Genomic DNA, 24,000 nt, shown 5'->3' with positions numbered 1-24,000 from the left:
CGGCTGGAACTCCCTTCTACATAGAAACATAGCTTTTTCAGAAAACTGTCAGGATGTAGAAGACATTTTTAGAATCTGATCTCAGGTCAGAATGGGTTAAAGCAGCTAGCGTGGAAGCTAACGTTAGTCTAGCCCCATATATGGAACCTCTCCCTCCGCTATTGTACACAACCGTGCTTTTATCCAAGCTTCCATCCAATTCAATCTAAATGTCCCATCCACTGGGCAAAAGAGTTCTAAATGGCATTCTTCATTCATTGATTCATTTGGGTGAATTGGGGTTTGATGTTGTCTGACTGACACCGTTATGGTCGGCGGTCGCGGCCCACCTGAAACTCGTTCAGTGAGAAACGTTCCCTGATCAAAAAATGAGTGCGATTAAATGATGTTAATTTTTTTAGCGCAATATTTTTTCTGTAGGCCCAAGACGGAGATCAACGTCAAGTTCAAGTTTCTTGGTCAAGTGCCCAAGGCGGAGATTGATAAATAGGACGGAGATTAATGATATCAAAACCGATCGCTTCGCTCCACAGCCTAGGAGCGCTTGTTGCCCAATCCGATCACGTGTCAAACAGTGACACGTCATCGAAAATGTTCCCTGCCTGTTTAGCCGACGAAAACGGAAATCTTAAAACGATCATAACTCCCGATCTAAATCATCCCGTCTAATTCTGAAAAAAGATCCTGTTTTAGACGGCGCTCCGCGGTCCAGTCGCTAGTCGCGATAGATTTATTCTTACCTCCCGTTGTTGTCGATCGACTCTAGAGTGGTGTGGCTATTGTTAGCTGCTACACAGACATGCACCGCAACTTCCGGTGCGCCGGTAAAAGTGGTCCGGGCGCTATAAATGATGGGCACATGGATGAAATGGATTAAATAGTTCCGGGCTACTAAGGTGTTAATGAATCAAAATTAACACGTTAAAGTCCCGGTCTTACTTTAATTTTTTGGTAAAAACAGCATGTCATGAAACCTTTAACACACCGACTGCCGTTAAACTAGATGCACGAAAAAGTCACAGGCTGGACACATGAAGTCCAAGATCCACTTTGGAGCCACACGGTTCCCAATTAGATCCCGAGATCCACGGTTTGATTATTACATATACATTATGTGGAGCGTGAATGTTGTAACTTAAAAGATAGGCTTCCAAACACCAAGCAACCTAGTGGAGAGAATGAGCACATCCGTGTGTATCCCAATCTCCCTGACTATCCTCCCCCGCACCATCCTGCCCATCACTCACACAGGCTCTGCCCTGCCAAATGTCAATCCTGAAATACAAACACTGTGAACCAGCCAGCAGCCAGAAAGCAGCCAGAAAGCCGGCAGTGTGGGTGGACTGTCATCATCACACATTAGAGAAAGTCCCCTATCGGAGTCCCCTGAGCCTGTATGTCCGCGTTTCGTTCTATGTCTCCATGTGCTGTGTTTGTTTTTCCATTGAGCACACATAATTTCTTGTGGCAGCTCTGATCAAAGCGTGCGTCCCATGCAGCACGACCGCAGTCTGCAGGAGGTTCAAGCCGAACCAACACAGATGTGCTCCAACAGATGAACTGTTTATGTGTGTGTTTTGAGTGTGTCTGTCTGTGTTTGCTTGTGTGTAAATGACCGCACAAATGTGAGGGAGTGTGTGGAAGTGAACATAGCAGATTTAACGGGCCGATGAGCAGCACAGAGCTGTTCTGTCAGTGTGCCTTCTGCTCTGCTTAATGTTTAGATCTCCAGTCTGCAGCTGAGCCAACCATGCATGACGCAACAACAACAACACATGTACACAGACAGACAGACAGACACACACACACACACACACACACACACACACACACACACACACACACACACACACACACACACACACACACACACACACACACACACACACACACACACACACACACACATATACGCAAACAAACTCACACACACACACACACAGTCACACATACAAGTAAGACACTAAATGATAGATGCAGAAACACAACATAGGTACAGTAGATACATACATTGATGGATGGATCATTATAATGCAGGATGATTGGGTGATGCTGTGGTGATAGTGAATTAGTTTCAGGAAAAAAGGTATTAAATGTTAGTTTTTTTAACATTCACAGTTCTTGGTAACGTGGTGTCTGTCTAAACTTATATTGCACGCACGCACGCACAGACGCACGCACGCACAAACACACACACACACACACACACCACACTACTGTACATGATTACACAATTTTCACCGGGCATTTTTCTCATTATCTCTGGGATGAGCTACGCAGGTCAGAATCACCCAAATGCACACTGCAAACGCTCTGCAAAGTGAAGGGAGCAGCGAGAACACCGACACGCCACAAAAACACTGTAATAGCAGAGGCACAAAACACAACTCTGCACACGAAAGGGCTGACGGGGACAGAATAATGAGTAACGTTGCTACTGCACTGTGCTGCTCACACACAGATGCACACAGTCATTTTCGTAAGCCCAAGCACAAGTATCCTCGGCGACATGATTATTGAGTTATGAGATTCTTGAAAATTGCAGGAAGGTTCAGGACATTGTTTGTTTGGCTTATGTTTGTTAAGAAACAAATTACAGGCTACTTTAGCATAAATCTGTCGCTTGTGGCAGAGTACAGCCAGGGACACATCCCAAACTTCAGCAGTGTTTTTGTTGCTAATTAATCCAATTAACCACCATCCCTATTATTCTATTCTTCTCTCCTCCTTCCTCTACCAGGCTGGAACAAACGAGTGGACTATGAACCAGGCACAGGCAGTAAGCAGCTGTTTCCCAAGATGCACCTGGAGACATGTGGCGGACCACTGTCTTCAGTGAGGACCACCGTAGAACTGCAGACCAGCCACATTGGGAAGGGCTGCGACCGCGAGACCTACTCTGAGAAGTCCCTTCAGAAGCTCTGCGGTAGGCACTGTTTTCACCCAGTCAGTCAGTCAGTACTTGATAGCCTCTCATACATCCATGCTTTGGTGTTCTGAACATCGCAGTGACTTTTTGATTACTTTGAGACTGACATATCAAGCGGCTGAAATTGAGTGAGCAGTTGTGTTGTGCAGCGGCATATTGGGGAAGACGTGGACCTGCGGCTTTTATGATTGTGGTTATCTAGAGTCCACAGAGAGTACCTGCAGATCAAAGACTGTCTGACTGACTGAGGCAATCATGGGAAAAGTGGTGACGTGAATTAGAAGTAAGCTGCCACTGCTGAAGGCAGAAACAAACCAAAGTTTCAGCCAGGTCTTCAGAGCTATTTCTCTGCCATTTTAAAACCAGCGTCTAAAACAGGGTTCCCCAATAGGCGGCCCGCGGGCCATTTGCGGCGCGCCCCCTTGTGGCCCCTGGAAGAATTTCAAAAAAAAAAATATATATATAAATGGCATTAATTGGGGGTCAGTAGCCTATGCATGTCAAACTGGGCATCCTTTTCAAATGGGGTCTTGCCCTGAAAGTGAATTTTCAGGGCAAGACCTCGACCTCGCGCGTGGGGACTCGGCCCCCAGCCTGGTACCCTAGTCAAAATATGGCCCTTGAGGAAAATTAATTGGGGAACCCTGGTCTAAAACATGTGCGTCTTGGCTTGCGGTGCCCTCCACGCCACGTACATTGCTAATTTGATCGGTGCAACTTTTCATGGTGACTGCAGTGACTCGCCATGTGGGCGAGGACAGGACAACCATGCAACTATCACCTACCAACGGCACCCTCCATCCAGCTCATCTGAATGCATGCAGTCCCTCTCCACCACTGCCTACTCCTTCCCCACTCCTTGCATGATTTACCTCTACGCTCATAGTCTTTTTAAGAGACCTCATAATCATTATCTGATAGTGAAAGGAATAAATTGTAATTGCTTTTTTAAAACGCCATCAATTTGAGATAATGTACAAAGACACAGAGGCCGCTGAAACATCCCAGTCGGGGGTGGCAGGGATGTCGATGCATATTTATTTACCATGGGAATCTAATTACCGGGATTCAGAGCGACAATGGTTCCGTCGAATACCATGCAAAAGTAAACGGACTTTTAACATTTAACATTTAACTTTTAACATTAATTTAAGTGCACATTTTACATTATTAGGATTAATGAACAGATGGGTGTTTCAATAGTCCGCATTCAAATGAGGCAGATATATTTAGGTTTGACCTTATACTTTTTCTTCATTTTATTATATTGCTAACAGCATGGTTCATTAATTACCTTTTTGAGTGGTGTAAACCACTCCTACAACTGGCTTTTGTGTGCAGAAACAAATGAGCATGGTTGCTATGTTCAAAATAATTTCTGACGTAATTAAATCACACCCGGGTGAACTGGATGACCGTAGCAACCATGCTCATTTTTTCTGCACAAAAAAAGCCAGTTGTGAAATCACATCCGGGTGTGATTTCATTACGTCAGACATTACGTCAGACCACAGCTGATCATGCTATATAAAACCTTACACCACTCAGTTCACACGGGTGTGATTTTTAATTGTACGAGCGGGTAAAAAACTGGTGTGGGCACATCAAATACTGATGTACTGATGCAATGATTAACATTGCAGAAGTAGTTAGGAATAAAAGCAACAATAAGTCTTTCAGTATGATATTTATGAACCAAAGATCTCTGACATCAATATGACTAACATCGAGTCTAAAGAGAGAAGAGCATGACAGAGAAGGAACGAATGTGCGTTGATTTCACAGTTTTTTTTGTTTGTTTTGCTGGATGCAGGCATGATGTTCCAGCAGAAATAGAGAAAATGAGAAAAGAACCCGGACACTCATCTGCTCCAAAAGTTATACTTTACGTCAATAAAGTATAACTTTTGGAGCAGATGAGTGTGCGGGTTCTTTTCTCTTTTCACTTTTCAACCCAGCACCTCTACTAAGTGATGTGCGTATTCTATTAGTTTTTGTATGATGTTCCAGCAGCCTGAAAACCACTCCTGGCGGTGCCGTGTCATTAGTCAGAAGGTTCATTGTTCAGAAATTACAAGCACGGGAGCAGTGCATGTTCGTCAACCCTAATGCATGTTCGGACTAACGGGACTTCGGATCTATGGGCAGTTCCCCTCCTGGCAGTGTTTAAAATGGTCTGCAATTATCTGCTCGGAGAATTAAGAGTCTGTGACTTTCCTCATCATTGTGTTTCCACAGTTTCCTGTCGATATGTCCTCTGTGTTTCCATCGAGGTAGACGTTAGCAGTGAGCTATGTACTCTCTCTGTGAATGATGACTCACATTTATTATCTTCTGAAATCACTTTCATTTGCCATGAATCAATAAATGCATCCTCTATCCATCTTGGCCCATTGATTTCATATTAAGTCCTGCCATCTGCCTTACTTATAACTAATCATAGCCAAGGTTAAGCCAATCTGCCATCTACATCTGCTGTGATCGTTATTGACTTATGTCTTTTGTCACACCTCTCATGCACATCCCTATGGCAAATATACTTCAGGGGCCTCCTCGGGCAGCACCGACCTCCTCCCCGCCCCCAGTGCGTCCACCAATTGGACGGCCTCCCTGATTACAGACAGTGGACGAGACAGTGACCTGATCTTCCGATTCGACGGTCGACAGGCGGCTAAGATACCGGACTTTGTGGTACCTCAGAACCTGACCGATCAGTTCACCGTCGCCACCTGGATGAAGCACGGACCCAGCCCTGGACTCAGAGCAGAGAAAGAGACATTACTCTGTAACTCTGATAAAACAGGTGAGGGATGTTCTTTATTTCCTTCTTTATTTAGTTAGTTTGCATTTGTTCTTTTTTATTAGTGGCTTTACATAGCTCGGTGTCTGGGTAGCTCAGTTGGTAGAGCACTCACCCTTCGACATCAATTATGGGTTCGATCCCGGGCGTCGCCAACTCAATGTATGAGTAGCACTACACAGCTTGGGTTGTGCGGTAAGTACTGTGAGCTGATGGTAGATGTTGCACTCAACCACAGCGATACATCTCCCAGAGGTCCATCACATTGTGAAACGGGTATAAACTCCAGCGCTCTGGCTGATACCGACAATTATCCTCTCCGACTTAATGGAGCAAAAAGGAACACAATTAAAACAATAATTAATGGGGAATATAAAAACAAAAAAGCAAAGGACAACAAAGCAATATTAACACATATTTATTTAGACATACTGTATTGGGCATGTTGCTCTACAGATGTAAGCAAGGTTTAAAGGACCATAACCGCAGTGGTGTTTTCTAGATTTATTTTTAGGTAAGTTAAGGTAATTTTATTTATAAAGCGCCTTTCAAAACAGTTGTTACAAGGTGCTGTACAATAAAACAATAGGAATAAAACAAGAACATCACAATCAAAGATAAACCAACAATGAAATAAGAAACAGAGCAGCAAAGACAGTACCTAGAAATAGATAAAAATAGAACAATACATAGAAATCAACAAAAGATTGAAGCAATCACTGGAGCAAACCAAAATGTTTGCGGTACAAATTAGTTTTTAGTAGCTTCTTAAAGATGTCAACATTTCTCAAGTAGAGTGGTAAGTCATTCCACAGCGTAGGTGCAACAAATGCGTAAGCTCGATCTCCTTTGGTTCGCAGCTTAGGTCATACTATCCGATTACAGGCCGCCACCTGGTGGCTAAATGCAGAGCAGTTGCCAGAAAACTCCAATAGAAAGGCCCTCTTTACTTTACCATTCGCTCTTTGAGCCTAGTTGAACCGGAAGTGATTGTGTGGTGACACGTAGTTCAGTCCAGAGGGTCATCTCTGGTTTTCTACTCGCGAGGTCGGATTAAAGTTTTATTAAAGGACCACTTCACCACTTTTCAACCTATCTTCATATAATAGGTCCTCAATAATAATCATGATAAAATGGCACAATTTCTTTCTACTCGGTCTGTGTCTCATAGGAGGGCTGTGGGCAGTTCAGAAACCCGTCCACCAGTGACATCATCGATAATAATAATAATAATAATCTTTATTTATAGAGCACCTTTCAGACACAAGTGTAGTTCAAAGTGCTTTACATACAGTAAATAGAAAAAATCACATAAATGCAAAAAATAGAACAAGGGTAAAAACAAAAGTAATAGCTTCAAATCTGGTCAGTAGAATTCGTTGAAATTAAGACAATTTAAGATAAGGAATCATGAAGGAGGAGGTCATAGTAGTGGGTTTTTAGCCGCTTCTTAAAGTCATCAACTGAGGTTGCCAGTCTGATATGGAGAGGAAGAGAGTTCCACACCCTAGGTACGTAGCTGGCAAAGGCAGCTTCGCCGTGTCTTTTGCCATTAGTTGGAATTTCGATCAGCCGTTCAGTACCGAGTGACCTGAGGGGGTGAGCTGGGACATACTCATGGAGGCAGTCTGACAGATAGGAAGGCGCCAGACCCTTCTTGACTTTAAAAGCAAGTAAAATAACTTTAAAATCTATCCTAAAATGTACAGGGATCCAGTGTAGGGATGCTAGTACTGGGGTAATGTGGTCCCTTTTCCTGGTGTTTGTTACAATTCTGGCTGCTGCGTTTTGGATTAGTTGTAGGCGGTCCGTGGTTTTTTTGGGCAGGCCTGTATAGAGTGCGTTGCAGTAATCTAAACGAGACAGTACAAAGGCATGGGTCCGTTTCTTGGCATCCTCCAATGAGAGGAAAGGTCTGACTCTTTCTTAGATATCTTTTAGATGGTAAAAAGATATTTTTGTGACATTACTAATGTGCTTTTCAAGATTTAACTCATGGTCTAGGATAACACCCATGTTTTTCACAGTTGGTTTGACCTGTGAGGACAAGGTTCCAAATTTGTTTATTATTGAAGTCTTTTGATCATCTGTTTTTCTTGGTTTAGTTTAAGGAAGTTATTGTTCATCCACTGCTCAATGCTGGAAAGGCAATTTAACAGGGGGTGGAGTGGGTCGCTGCTATCTGGATCTACCGATAGGTATAGCTGGGTATCATCAGCATAGCTGTGAAAATGGATACCATGGCTGCGGCTGATTTCTCCAAGCGGGAGCATATAAAGGGAGAACAAGAGTGGACCAAGGATCGAGCCCTGGGGGACACCGAACAGGGAATTTCGCTTCTCTGATATGTAATCCCCTATACTCACAGAGTAGTTCCGGCCTGTGAGGTAGGTGCGGAACCAATTAAGGGTGGGTCCTGAGAGGCCAATGTGCGTTTCAAGTCTATTCAGGAGTATTCCGTGGTCGATAGTATCGAACGCGGCGCTTAGGTCAAGGAGGACAAGGACAGAGACTTTCTTCTGGTCTGTGTTCAACCTAATGTCGTTCATGACTGTAATGAGTGCTGTTTCTGTGCTGTGTCCGCCTCTAAAACCGGACTGAAATTTTTCTTGAATGTCGTTTTCTCTCAGAAACACCTCAAGTTGTTTCAGAACAGTTTTTTCCATGATCTTGCCTAAAAAAGGTAGATTAGAGATGGGCCTGTAGTTGTTCATGAGAGACGAGTGTAAGGTTGTTTTTTTAAGTAGTGGCCTAACTAAGGCAGATTTAAGGGAGTCTGGAAATATACCTGATGCTAGGGAGCAGTTTACAATGTCCAGCAGTTCGTTGATGAAACAATCTAATGTCTCTTTGAAAAAGAAGGTAGGAATTGCATCAAGTGAGCAAGTGGACGATTTTAGCTCTGAGATATTTTTCCGGAGGTCCTCTTCGTTCATTTCCCTGAAGTGGTTTAGACGGTGAAGGTTCTCGCTGACGGTGGGGTGTGTGTTGTTGTTGTTAAGACTTATAATACTGTTTCTAATGTTGATTTTATCTTCAAAAAATGAAGCAAACTCCTCGCACTTTGACTGTGAGGGTTCATGGAGATGCTCGTTAATGTGAGGGGGATTTAGAATTCGGTCAATGGTGGAGAATAGTATTCTAGGGTTGTTAGTGTTATTGCTTATGATTCTAGAGAAATAGGCCTGCCTTGCGCAGCGCAGAGCTTTGTTGTATATGTGGATGCAGTTTGAGAAAATTTTGCGATGGACTATTAGCTTGCTTTTCTTCCAAGAGCGCTCAGCTCGACGGCATTCTCGCTTTAGCATGGCAGTTTGATCATTTTTCCAGGGGGTGGCTTTGGTTTGTGGGTTTCTCTTAATTTTCTCGGGTGCTATCTTGTCTAAGGTTGACCTTAGTTTGTAATTAAAATTGTTGACTTTTTTATGAATAGAAATATTTTTGTCGGAGAAAACCTGTTGGCTGCACAGGTGGTCCGAGAACATGTCAGCTGAGGAGGGGCCAATAAAGCGCCTTTTTGTGGGGTATTTGGAGCCATTCTTTTCTAGGCCCGGGATGGTGATATTAAAAAATACACAATAGTGGTCTGAGACAGTTAGGTCAGTAATCCTGTCGATCACTGTAGTCAGTCCCCTGGATATCACTAGGTCTAAGGTGTGACCATGTTTGTGGGTTGGCCCGACGACGTGTTGCACTAGGTCAAAGGAATGTAGGGCTTGTAGAAAATCTAAGGCCCTGCGGTCTTGGGTATTTTCAATGTGCAGGTTTACATCCCCAGTTAAAAGGATGCTGTTGTGATTGGTCACGCAGACTGAAATTAAATCTGAGATTTCCCTTAGGAAGGAGGCTGAGTACTTTGGGGGTCTGTAGATGGTGACCAAAAGTGTGGGAGTTTCACTTTCAATTTGAATGGCTATGTATTCAAATGAACTGAAAAGGCCAAGGTTCAGAGGTTTGCATTTAAATGTGTCTGAGAAGATGGCAGCCAGCCCTCCTCCCATCCTCCCATCCTCACGGATAGAATGAATAAATCTATAATTTGGGGGTGAGGTTTCAATTAGGACGGATGCTCCATCTGACTGTAGCCAAGTTTCTGTAAGAAAACTTGGCTACTAGGGTGGTCTGCATGATGGGGAATCCAAGCTAATAGAAACTGCAGGCTTTCTAGTCCTGAAAAGTTGCAATGCGAAAATGGAAGCCAATCGTTCTCACGATAATGAAAATCTAAAAATTTTTGTAAAAAATCGTTCGTTCGTTAGCTGCTAAAAGCAGCTAACGAACGATAAATAAAATACTATTAATTCTGGATTAAATTACATTAAAGAAAAGAACCTGAGATTTCCCGGGTTTGGCACACAAGGGTGAAAACAATAAACCTGAGAAATCGTGGGTTCGGTATAGATTGGGTTAGTTTATTCCCGCCCACACCCATGGGCTTGTATTTCTGTAAAGTTGTTTTAAAATATTGGGGGTCGTTGGCATGACAATGTTTGAGAAGTGCTGTAAAACAACATTCGACAATAAAGTTTGACTCCTTATTTGGACTTATTTTAATAGACTTGGTTGCTTGTTTCTCTCTCACAAAAACAACAACAATCTGTCAACCCTGGACTGGTGATTACGGATTTGTTCTGTTTAGCTAGCACTCAGACACCACAGTAGCCTACTGTACCTCTGCTGAGATGACATTATGAATAGGAGGATGATCGCTGCTTATGGTGCTAATTAATTTCCCCTGACAACTACAACAAGTGAAGTGACAACATTCTTGCCTGGCTCCCAAAACAAACGTGACTCTGATGACACTCGCTTGCTGCTCGAATCCCGATCAGTTAAAATCAGTAGAAACAGACAGTAAATACATTTATTCGTCTTGTCGGCAACCTGCAGGGGCATCTGAAGTCCACTTTGTTTCCCTCAGCCCCTCATCGGCTCCTCCTGCGTATCACATACAGTACGCTCCTTTGAAGGTTTCTCGAGGGCATGTGCCTTTCCTATTTTCAATTCTTTATATGGCGTATGATGTGTTCCACTGAAGAAGCCTGCATCAATTTGTTTCAGTATTAATGGATGTAGACTTGAGACTTGCTTGAGATAGATAATACACACTTTTTTGTTTAACCCATTAGGCCTGACGTCGAAATTAAAAAAATGTCTTCTAAATTCTGACAGTTTTCTGAAAAACCTATGTTTCTGTATCAGTGGTGCTCAATATTTCATGTCAAGGACCCCAAAAATGATATGTATTTGGCCTCCGACCCCCATCTGGAAATATATTGTTCCAGGGACCCCCCCCCCCAGAAGCAAAGATTTGAGTTAAAAACATTCGCTCTTAAAGAATATATATTCAAAGATTTGCACCACATTTCAGATCTACAAGCTTGTAGCGCGGCACTCGGTGCCACGCTATGAGCTTGTAGATCTGCTATTTTTTAAGTACAACATAATGCTTATAACACCAAAAGGGGTCCCCGCCCAGAATGGGTTAAATTATTGTTGCATTTTAATACATTTTAATAGAAATGTGTCTTATGTACGATATGGCCTAAGATGTAAAATAGACTAGTAACTTGTATTGACGCCTAGCGTGGTCCTTCGACAGAGACTAGAGACAGGAAAAGAAAAGAACAACTTAATGTAATGCATCTTACCACTAAGATGTTTTATGGTGGAGAAATCACACTTGTGTGATGTGAGGGGCACCCACTGTGGCCGCCACATGATATATATACGCTACGACTACGAGACATGAAGGCAGTGTGTTATATAAAACGAAACCAGTCACAAGATGTATTTATATTGGACACATGACGTCTCACGTCGTCATTTAGTGCCCTATTCAAACATTAAAAGTCCATAGACTTGGCTGGCAAACGATTTTTGTTAAAAGTGCTTTTTTTTAAATTTTATTTTCACGATTTTTCTAAAATAGCAGACCTACAAGCTCGTAGCGCGCCACTCGGTGGCGCGCTATGAGCGTGTAGATCTGCTATTTTTCAATAGCTAAATTATAACAATGCTTAAAACACCAAAAGGGGTTCCCGCCCAAAATGGTTTAAGGTTATTGTAGCAGTCAATTTATATTGGGGGTCGGGAGGGGGCGGGGGTCCCGAGACAAAGCATTTCCGGGGGTCCCCGGCCAAAAACGTTGAGAACCCCTGCTCTAAACAATCATTAAACATCCATAGACAAGGCTGCCATATGACGTAAGGGGCGGGTGCATGTGTTTGGTCAGACGATCTAACAGTCCTACATGAGTCCGACACCGGCCTACCCAAAACCTAACTCAAAACCTAACCTCACAGGAAGCCACAGGTTAGTTTTTACCTGCCACTGGTTAGTTGTAACCTGCCACGCATGTCGGGAGCCACGGGTTAGTTTTAACCCGCCACAGGTTCGTTTTAACCTACCGTGCATGTCGGGATCGAGGCACGGGTGAGTTTTAACCCGCAACACAGGTAGCCGGCAGCACATGTCGGGGGCGACAGTGTTGTCGAACTAATGCCTGTCGGACTGTTGTCTGACCAACTTATGCACCCCAAAAAGGGTTACCTAAGATGAGTCCTAGAGTTGAGAATAAGATGCATTCAGGAAAGTGGAAGTCATTGATTTACTGTGCTAGAGAGCAAGGCTGGATTAGTACACAACAGACGTAGCAACTCATGGAGAAGTGCTGAAACACAAGATTGTAGGATTGTGTGCAAGACTGAATGAAGGCCATGGAGAAAGCTAAGTCCCTTTAGAAAAGAAAGTGTTTTCCTTTTCCTTATCAGGCTTTTACCCATTAGGTTTTATAGAGCTTACTGAGAATAGACGTCAGTCTTTGTTAAAAGCTGCTCGTCTGTAATGCTGGCTCTCTGCTCCCCTGGGCTGTACTCCTGTGTTCTCCTTCTCTCCCCTACAGAGATGAACCGTCACCATTACCCCCTGTATGTTCACAACTGAGTTCTCGGTCCTTCTCTCCCCTACAGAGATGAACCGTCAACATTAGTCCCTGTACTGTATGTTCACAACTGAGTTCTGGGTCCTTCTCTCCCCTACAGAGATGAACCGTCACCATTACTCCCTGTATGTTCACAACTGAGTTCTGGGTCCTTCTCTCTCCTACAGAGATGAACCGCCACCATTACTCCCTGTATGTTCACAACTGAGTTCTGGGTCCTTCTCTCCTCTACAGAGATGAACCGTCACCATTACTCCCTGTATGTTCACAACTGAGTTCTGGGTCCTTCTCTCCCCTACAGAGATGAACCGTCACCATTACTCCCTGTATGTTCACAACTGAGTTCTGGGTCCTTCTCTCCCCTACAGAGATGAACCGTCACCATTACTCCCTGTATGTTCACAACTGAGTTCTGGGTCCTTCTCTCCCCTACAGAGATGAACCGTCACCATTACTCCCTGTATGTTCACAACTGAGTTCTGGGTCCTTCTCTCCCCTACAGAGATGAACCGTCACCATTACTCCCTGTATGTTCACAACTGAGTTCTGGGTCCTTCTCTCCCCTACAGAGATGAACCGTCACCATTACTCCCTGTATGTTCACAACTGAGTTCTGGGTACTTCTCTCCCCTACAGAGATGAACCGTCACCATTACTCCCTGTATGTTCACAACTGTGTTCTGGGTCCTTCTCTCCCCTACAGAGATGAACCGTCACCATTACTCCCATATGTTCACAACTGAGTTCTGGGTCCTTCTCTCCCCTACAGAGATGAACCGTCACCATTACTCCCTGTATGTTCACAACTGAGTTCTTGGTCCTTCTCTCCCCTACAGAGATGAACCGTCACCATTACTCCCTGTATGTTCACAACTGAGTTCTGGGTCCTTCTCTCCCCTACAGAGATGAACCGTCACCATTACTCCCTGTATGTTCACAACTGAGTTCTGGGTCCTTCTCTCCCCTACAGAGATGAACCGTCACCATTACTCCCTGTATGTTCACAACTGAGTTCTGGGTCCTTCTCTCCCCTACAGAGATGAACCGTCACCATTACTCCCTGTATGTTCACAACTGAGTTCTGGGTACTTCTCTCCCCTACAGAGATGAACCGTCACCATTACTCCCTGTATGTTCACAACTGTGTTCTGGGTCCTTCTCTCCCCTACAGAGATGAACCGTCACCATTACTCCCATATGTTCACAACTGAGTTCTGGGTCCTTCTCTCCCCTACAGAGATGAACCGTCACCATTACTCCCTGTATGTTCACAACTGAGTTCTTGGTCCTTCTCTCCCCTACAGAGATGAACCGTCACCATTACTCCCTGTATGTTCACAACTGAGTTCTGGGTCCTTTTCTCCCCTACAGAGATGAACCGTCACCATTACTCCCTGTATGTTCACAACTGCCGCCTGGTGTTCCTGCTCAGGAGAGATTTCACTCAGGTGGACACCTTCAGACCTGCAGAGTTCCACTGGAAACTGGACCAGGTAGGCCGCATGGCACTCATGAAAAACCTGTAGTACTAGTAGTAGAACTATTGTATAGATTGAGTCTTAAAGGTCAATACTTGTAATATAGCGCAGTTTAGGGAATTGTGTGTGTGTGTGTGTGTGTGTGGGTGTGTGTGTGTGTGTGTGTGTGTGTGTGTGTGTGTGTGTGTGTGTGTGTGTGTGTGTGTGTGTGTGTGTGTGTGTGTGTGTGTGTGCGCGCGCGCGCTCGCTTGCGTGCGTGCGTGATAATGTTTGAGTCTCCTTATTATTTTTTTTTTTTTACAGCTCTCATTAATTCATTTTAACAGCCATGCAAAATAAGTGTTTCAACATGCATGTATAGTAGTTCCTCAGTAATGATGTTTGACAACAGCTAGTGCTCCGTGTGAGACTCCTCTGCCCTACAGCATTCATCTCATTCCCAGCCTTCTCATACAAGCAGTCCTCTGAGGATTCCACTGTGCCTGGAGTTATGAGACACAGCATGCTAGCTGACACGGATTCAAGACAGCTAGGGATTGAATGAAAATAGTAGTAGAGTTTTGCCCACAAAATTTCCAACTTCTTAAGTGGGTCATGCTGCCTGAAAAGGTATCATGAGAACTGTTGCATTACAGAAATTATCAATGATGTGTCATTGATAATGGGTTCCATCGTATGCCATGCTTTATCTGCAAGTAATAAACATTTTCCGTGAATTACGCATTTAGGAGCTTCCACTATGCGTAAACGTTATCTTGCAGCCACACAACCCACTATTAATTTAGCTGACACCTATATTTGCGGGTGGAGGTGTGTCTGTAGGCGTGTCGATGCGCTTTCCCTATATTTGCTATCTTGTTGTGCACACAGGTTTAGGACAACGGAAAGTGCCTCTTCAAACCACCCATAATGCGAATCCGTTTGATAAAAAGAATGCGCTCCTCAGGTGGTGCGACCTGAGTTGGAGCTGCCTCGGCTTGACGCATGCATGTTGCAGAACATTCACAGCTCAGAGGTCTCGTTCTGTCCTAATTCTCCACAAATCTGTGATTGTAATTTCCCTATAATCAGCAAGTGCCATTTCCTTGTGCTCATTGTGTTTAATTGTCTAGTCAAATAAGTTATTAGATTTGTACCAAGGTGCATTGTGGGCGATTCCCTCGTTCAGTTTCATCACCTCATCACCCCATTATGCAGCAAATATGTAATGGATTTAAAATAATGTAAAATTCCCCATAATCAGTAACACGTAACTGATACTTGTGTCAACCAGATGAAAGGCAATTAAATGCTACCGTAAATGGGTGTAATTTCCAATGTGATTTCGCCATAGTTCAGTGCAAGTCTGTTTAATTAATCCGATTTCCCGAATGATCGTTTTCGCTTGATACCTTTTCATAGAGAGGCAGTACACTCATGAAAGACCGGTTACAAATTAGACAGCACTTAGATTTTTTTTAAATGGTCCAGATTTGAGCGAGCTGTGAGTGTGAGTCAATGAAATGATGTGGGTTTTTGGTGCATATGGTTCTGTGCGGTGAAAAAAAATAAAAAATAAACGGCACGGGAGGGGGGGGGGGGGGGGGGGGGACAGCACAACTTGGCTGTGTTGGTGGCGGAGTGGATGGCAGATAGTCAGATACTGGACACACAAAACAACCCTCTGTATCTGATATGAATGTTTTCCAAGGCAGCACGCATTGCTCTTCCACAAGGCAAGATCCAGGGCATAAGGATTATGGATAATAGATCTCTTAAAGGCAATGGCACCTGGCACACTGATTGGTTTAAATTGCGTAACGCCCAAACCACACCTATGCATAATGTAATGGGTAGCGGAGGTGTTTTAAGGATTTAGTTGGTGGCACAAGATAGCATTCTTTACGGGGGAACGCCTCTTACACAATACTAAATCCCCAAATTAAGGAAATAGGGCTCCTGGCGCGAGATGGAGCCCAAAGCATAATATCCTTTAACCCATTTAGATCTGGAGTAACTAACCTATGCGTTGTTATACCTTTACTGCCGAGAGCCACCTCTGTGTCTCATATAGCAATATATATTTATTTTTTGAGTGGTGCAACCACTCCAAGGAACAGCAATGTCCGTGTTAACCTATGTTTGTGTGTGACTATATTTGTGTGTGACTTTGTTTGTGTGTGACTCATGTGTGACTCATGAGTACCAGTAGGGGCGCTGTTGTGCTAGAAACAGAGAGAGAGAGATAGTGCTGCACTGTTGCCTGCTAATGAGAGAGAGAGAGAGAGAGAGAGGGTGGGGGGGGGGGGGGGGGGGGGGGAGTTGCACCACTCAGTTCACACGGGTGTGATTTTTTAATAAGAATTTGGTTCTAAGGTTTTCACAAAACCTTAGGTTAGGTTTTAGAGGGCGTTTTTAGAATCGGCCTCAGGTCTAAATGGGTTCAAATGTAAGACCACATTTACTGGATTATTTGATTACCATAAACCTCTTTGTATGGATTATTCAACATACACTTACAAATTCAATAATGTTTTGGTGATTGATCTTTGTACTGTCCTGCGGTTTGTTGTGCATGTGTTTCTACAGTATGGGAGGATGCATGTCAAACAGCTGAATTCCTAAGCATAAAGTATAGAAAATACACCATGACATCGCAGTAATAAGCTATGATCTGTTAGTGTAAAGTGTCATAAATAATTTACATCACTTCAAATTGACACTTCAGTGATCGAGGAGCGTTCCCATTTCTTAAGTCGAACCCTATCGATTCCTCTGTCCTCACATCTAATGCTCACTTCCTCATCAGAGGCGGGGCTGAGGCGCGAGGAAGCGATTAGAGGATGGATGTGTCAGTATTGGACTTTCTTATAGTATTGGACTTCTCTGAAACATGATGCAATCTTTGTATCCATTCAGTGAACGGCTTGATGGCAGACAAACAACATCAAAGCCTGAGGGATTTGGATAAGTGGACAACTATAAACTATTGCAGTTTCATTCATTCTGACAGGTGGACAACAGAGTGACTCATTATTTATTTTAGCAACATGTACAGCACTTTCTATGCAAAATATCCATCCATCCATCAATCTTTCATTTAATACATTAGCGCCTTTGTCTTTCTACTGTGGGATCTCTAGGTGTTCCAAAGCCAGCGGGACTTATAATTCCACATAGTCATTGGTCTGGCTCGCGGTCGCCTCCAAGCTCTATTCTCCATTCTAAATGCTCTGAGGTTTGGTTTATACAATCTATCCTCTGACCATTCATTCTGATGTATACTATAGACACGATTTGTTTAACCAAGGGGATGTCTGCAGTATTTTTATTTGGCAATATATTGTATGCCCCGATTCTTATAAAAATATCTATCTTGTGTGCCCATACACCTTTTTACAGTTTAAAAAGTCTATTCCACAAAGCTTCCAAGCTACCATTCCATCTTATTTCATAGGGCTCCCATCCCATGTTTCCCGTTATTGCCAATACAGGAGCAAATTGATGGACTCCAAGAAAATATTGTACCGCCCCATTATGGAAATATTGTCTTTTCATACTCCTTTTTTGAGCTATGTACCCCTACCATATAATTCATAACTGCATGGGCACACACACACTTCTGAAATCATTTGGAATAGGGATATATCCGATCCCATAACCCTCTCCAGCCAATTCAGTACAGATGTACAATATTCAAAAGTTACATGCTAATCCAAATTAAGACCTGTTCGACCGCAGGGCTGAGCCCCTCTCCCGGAATAATGTAACTTCATTATGTCAGCACTGTCATAGAAGTTTCATTTCAAATTGTCTCATATAATCAGGGGGCACATTATTATTTTGGGCTAGTACTCAAAGGAGCACCTGTACGTATCCTGCTACAACGTTATGCTGCTTTCACACAGGCAGATGCAAAAGATACAAAGATGCAAAGCTGCACAGTTTATTTGTAGTCGTTGTAAGCAGCAGGAGGATCCCAGTAGCAGCAGTTTATCGTTTATCATTAGCACAACCACAAACGTCCAACACATATACAATGAATTACTCACCTAATGCTGCAGGTTCCATGTTTAATTCCAACGTGTGTAACCTACATTGTTTAAGTGACAGATCATGCATGGTTTTCATATTGTAAATAGCCTATGGTCGACTAGCACTTTGACAGCTCATCCATCGTAGCTTGTTTACAACTTAAACTTAAAATTAAGATCTTATCCCCCATGCCAAAGCACCAGCACTCGTCCAGGTTGCTGATAATAAAGTATACATTTTCTCCTGATTTGCCCTTCTTTAGTAGGCCTATGAAGATCTTAGGAATAGGGCTTGCTACGATCGGGTCCAATATTTAGTTCAGTGACCATGAGGCTAAATAATCGTTCAGAAACTGTGTTCACGTTCACTCTTCCATGCATAGGAAATAATATGGATTCCAACCTGCTTCCCGTCTCCTAAAAATGTGTCCGCCCGCAGATTACGGGAAGTCAACCGGAGATGGCAAGTCTCACATTTTTGGTCTTGGATTATACCCACAGCTTACTAGGGAGGAAGTGAACAGATATTGAATGAAGCAGCCCTGAAGAAGGGCCAAGAGTAAGGTGAATACAGTGACTGTATACGTACTGAATACCCCAAATTCATATTTTTCCCTAATACTGTACATCTCTATTGACAACATCAAAGGTATTTTGTGAGTCAAATGTTGATTTATTATGATTTATTCTATTCCTTACTCACTAATGGTGTGTGTGGAACCTCGCGTCCACATATCCACATTGCGGAAAGCCCATTTTTTGTTCTGAGTTGACTAGTGTGATCTGGTCCAGGGCTTGTTTTCAACAAATGATGCACAACTGATCCAGTTTGAATCAAACTGGATCATTTGTACAGTACATGTACAGTGTACTGTACATGCATGTACCGATACATATCCACTCATGACCCAGACTGGATCAGCAACCTGTAAAGCTGCTCGAGCCAGACTAGCTGTGTGCGTGTGTCTGTGTAAAAGGCGAGGGGGTGGCTGGTATGCTGTGGAAGCAGGCTCAAGGTGAGTTTGTGACCTTACTGACGGCATGCTAATGCAGGGAACACCACCTTGAGGCTTGATATTATGCAGTGGATGTGGGTGGGTGGGCTATTGTGCAGGCTGTGTGTCTCAATTTAACATTCGGAACTGAGTGTGTGTATAAATACAGGCTGTGTATACTGTATATATTATATATAATACATGCATTCATACACTACATTCTAAAAATGGTGCCTGTATACGGGTGTGCCTGCAGTGAGCATGCATGCACTCCATCCGTCAGGGAGTCCCTCTCAAAGTCAGGCGGGTCACCGCAGCTGTCAGACCCTGAGGTCACCCAGTGAAGAAATCTGATTTGTGGATAGAGACATGACAGCTGAGCCCATGGAGTTGAGAGCCTCCGGGGCTAATTTCACCAGACAGGTTGCTGGCCTTGATTGGACGAAGACATGTGGAGTCGTACCCCCACCTTCTGACCACACCCTGGCCTTTATCCCATTTTGGGCGGGAACCCCTTTTAGCATTATGTTATGCTTTAGCTATTTAAAAATAGCAGATCTACAAGCTCATAGCGCGCCACCAAGTGGCGCGCTACGAGCTTGTAGGTCTGCTATTTTTGAAAAATCGAAGAACGACTGACATAGAAACATAGCTTTTTCAGAAAACTGTCAGGATGTAGAAGACATTTTTAGAATCTGATCTCAGGTCAAAATGGGTTAATATCTAGAGGAGATTCTGGGACAGATATCCTGCACAGACAAGTCAGAGCGAGGGCATTTTGTCTGGTCTCGTTCTCTCAACCAGACTTGTACAGTCAGTTGGAGTTTATTTCCCCTTTATGCCTCGTTGGGTTAAGTTCGACAGTTAAGTCAGGTTGCCTCAGTGGAATGGTATTATCATGACAGCCTCTCTTTGAGCTTTTTCAAAAAGGATGAAGGTGGATAATATAAAGTGTACTCTTGGATGAATGCCAGTATATTGGCCTCTCATCTATAAAACCGGGAGTCATAATCTTCCATTCTTACCTCACGCTGGTACACCTAAAGTCTCTCTAGAAGCGTTTATATTCCAAACGAGATGCTTCCTGAAGTCTGAAATGATGACAGAACATTGCCCTTTTGGTCAAAACCATGGAGAGCGCCCTAGATTTAGAGTTATGAGCTGCAGAAGGAAAGGCCAAACAAAAACAATTAATCTTTATTTTATTTATTTTTTATATCAATAAAAAAGACCGTCCATACACGTCCAAGGCACCCCGTGGTTTTGATTCCCAGGACGTGCATACAAAGTGTTAAATGTCTCATTTTAGCTAGCAGGAATGGGTAAAACTGTTTTGGCAAAGCGTTTCTCTTTAGCTCAGGTGCCCATCCCATCAGACCTATATAGCAGGGGTAGGCAACCTTAGGCACCTTGCACACTGGCATGTGTGTGTGAGAGAGCATTTTTGATGAACTATTTAAAAATAAAAACGTAGTCAAATAAATAAAGTCCCTCACATTTGTATGCAAATTACATTGTGTATATCATTCTACATTCATTAAAACTCTGAACTCTGACTTTGGAGGGAGTCTGGGAGAGAATCGAGGTTATTGTTTTGAGTCTAATGATCATTATAACAATGTAAAACATGTAAAAGGTTATTGTAGCGCTGTCTGTTGCTACTGTGGGTTCCTCTCAGTCACATGGAATGACAGACAGCTTGATGCAGGTTCACTCATTTATTGGCTCCACACAGACACTTGGTTAAACATAACATAAATACTTGCTAACATAAATACCCCTGCTATATAGTACACTTTAGCTGAAGTTTTAGCCAGCCTCTCTTCTCTCTCTCTCTCTCTCTCTCTCTCTCTCGCTCAGTGTCTGTCTGCCCTCATCTCTTCATAATAGTTGTCTTTGAAACCCTAGGGCAAAGGGCCCCTCTCCTCTCCTCTCCTCTCATCTTCTCTTAATGTCTTTAAAACAAAATTAATGTCTGAATCCCTCCGGCCTGGCAACACCTTCAACAGAAGATTCACTTCCTCCCCACATTTTGTTTTATCACACCAGTCCAATTAATTTAGAACAGAACCCATTCAGCTGTTGTGAGTGGCTATACACGGTTGCTAGAATGGGGCACAAAGATGTGGATGAATTAAAATTCTGCCTGCTGGAAATGAATGTGCTATCTGTTAATGACAGACTAAGGCAGTCTGTGACGTCTGGAGGCCTATTGTCTTGCGAGAGAATGGTCTGAAATAGGGTTCCAGTCAAACTCTTCCCTTGCCTTGTGTTTCTCATTCGCATATGCCGTCTGTAAATGCATAGGAGGCTTGTTAGAGATGTCTCCGAGATGGAGGCTGCCAATCTTGATTGATGGCTAATTTTGCTACTTTTGTCATGACTGTCTGGAACATTGTGCTTTTCCCATTGTATTCTTCAAGGACTCTAAAGTCCAGGCAGTTGAAAAGTGTGAGTCATCTATCTATAAATTCCACAAATCTCTGTATGTGTACAGAGACTGACTCATTTGCCTTCACATTCACCCCCCCCCCCCCCCAAGGTGATGTGAAGTGTCAAGTCATATCAGCAATAATTCAAGAACCAGTGTGTGGCAATATTACCTGCCTAGTCAATTCCAATACATCTTGACATGTGGCATAACCAGCAATGACGTGAATGATGCAAAGGAACAGGTACAGACGTCATAGCACCTATACTGACATCAGACACTAGTCTATTTATACATTCTAGGAATGTCTGTCTGTACAGTTGGGTGCCACCGATATTGTCCCTTATCATTTGACCCATTTAGGCCTGACCTCAAAATAAAAAAATAAAATAAAAATCCTTCTAAATCCTCCAGTTTTCTGAAATAAATATTTTCACGATTTTTCAAAAATAGCAGACCTACAAGCTCGTAGCGCGCCACTCGGTGGCGCGCTACGAGCTTGTAGGTCTGCTATTTTTCAATAGCTAAATTATAACATAATGTTTAAAACACCAAAAGGGGTTCCCGCCCAAAATGGGTTAACTGTCCTTTTGCGCAGATCACGCAAACCTCAGCAAAAAGAAAAGGACAATATCGATGGCCTCCAACTGTATGTCTATCTGACTGTCCTTTGCATGTTTTGAGAACTATTTGTCCAATTGACTTAACACGCTAAGTGCATGGCTGAGGGAAGTAGGGGTGCTGGGGGGGCTGTAGCACCCCCTCCCCCCAGGCACAGCCCCCCCTCGAACAGGAGAGAAAGAAAAAAAAAGAGATTTAAATATGCTGTATCACAGTATTGGCACCTTATCCTGGTTAATTGCCTGTGTCAGTTCGTTCATATATAACTTGCGTGTGGAGAGGGAAAGTAAAGGCCACGTTTGCGCGTGAAAATGCGCGAAAATGCACGTGCATGATGCGCGTGCACGCACCCCCAGGTACACGTTCAGCCCCTGCTAGTGTAAAGTACTTCCCGCGGGCCTGGCTAAGTGTGCATGCATTGCTGCTGAGGACCCAAATGTAGAGCCGATTGTGAAGTCGATGGATCAGAGACAGTGATTCTGCAGAACCGTCTCTTTCTGAATGGCCTATCTCAGAGACCAATCATCATGCATATTTAGAGCACCTCCTAGTGTCATCCTAGTGTACTGCTGAGGACCCAAGGAAGTGTTATGTCCAGTATGAAGTTGATCAGCTCAGCAGTTCTCCAGCCCGCTCTGAGTCTGAACAACCACACATAACACAAACTGTGCAACCGATCGACTCAGCGGGGGTTGTTGCATGTGCGCATGGAGAGATGGATTGAAACGTACACTCAATCCACGACATCCTCTCCAACTCCCGTGGGCCGGAGGGAAGGTGTGTCGTGGCGAGAGCGTGATCGAGAGCTCAATCACTGCAAACATTCCAGGCCATGAAATACAGAGGGGGGAAATTACACAGATAGGAGGCCTCCAATAATTGAGAATTGTTTCCGCTGTGCCTGTTGAATGAGTGTGAAAGTGACAACATCACTTGTGGGTACTTCATAGAGACCCAATGTTTTTTTTGTTTTGTTTTTTTAGAAAAACCAATCAGGAGAACACTGAGGGGGATGTTGCCTGAAGTCAGCGGTAGTGCAGGGTGGCGTGGGGCAAAAGGAAAGTGAAATTGGCAGGGAGTCAGTTGTGGAGCTACATGGGAGACTCCTGAGCAATAGCTCCCAGGGTGTTCGTTTTCCAGAATGAAGCAGCTGCTGCGGTAGGGGATGGGTGTGTGTGTGTGTTGTGTGTTGTGTGTGTGTGTGTGTGTGTGTGTGTGTGTGTGTGTGTGTGTGTGTGTGTGTGTGTGTGTGTGTGTGTGTGTGTGTGTGTGTGTGTGTGTGTGTGGGTGTGTGGGTGGGTGTGTGTGTGCGTGTGTGTGTGCATGTGTGCGCTAATGAGGCATAGAGAGCTGCTTAGTAATTATTCCATTCTCTCAGCTGTGGCCATGCAGCTCATTGGCTGGATGTCTGTTCAGAAGTGCGTTTCCTTCCCCGTCAATGACTCTTCATGTTAAATCTTGTTGACCAGTATGGCCCATACTGTCCGTGTCAAACACCATGATGTTTGTGAAGATCTACAAGCTCATAGCGCGCCACCGAGTGGCGCGCTACGAGCTTGTAGGTCTGCTATTTTTGAAAAATCGAAGAACGACTGACATAGAAACATAGCTTTTTCAGAAAACTGTCAGGATGTAGAAGACATTTTTAGAATCTGATCTCATGCAGGTCAAAATGGGTTAAGCAAGAACAAAGGCATGGCAATACATGACATACATAACAAGTAGTTATCATGAAACATGCGTAAGCTAAGAACGTAACAGTGGAATATCGATATAATGAAATAGATACA

The 24,000-nt window shown here is 43.6% G+C and overlaps 1 protein-coding gene across 1 annotated transcript in view; it reads left to right on the top strand.

The window, feature by feature from the left end:
- The window catches only part of LOC306932591 (calsyntenin-2-like), a 297,254-nt gene that overhangs the window by 215,674 nt on the left and 57,580 nt on the right, over positions 1-24,000 (top strand). The window contains exons 6-8 of the mRNA XM_079514444.1: positions 2,741-2,926; positions 5,475-5,732; positions 14,044-14,165. Of these exons, the coding sequence (XP_079370570.1) occupies positions 2,741-2,926; positions 5,475-5,732; positions 14,044-14,165 (566 nt within the window). The remainder of the gene's footprint in view (positions 1-2,740; positions 2,927-5,474; positions 5,733-14,043; positions 14,166-24,000) is intronic.

Source organism: Electrona antarctica (genome assembly GCF_951216825.1).
Source record: "Electrona antarctica genome assembly, chromosome: 11".
Lineage (NCBI taxonomy): Eukaryota > Metazoa > Chordata > Actinopteri > Myctophiformes > Myctophidae > Electrona > Electrona antarctica.
The sequence above is the reverse complement of the archived record's forward strand: the minus strand, read 5'-3'. Positions and strand labels throughout refer to the sequence as shown.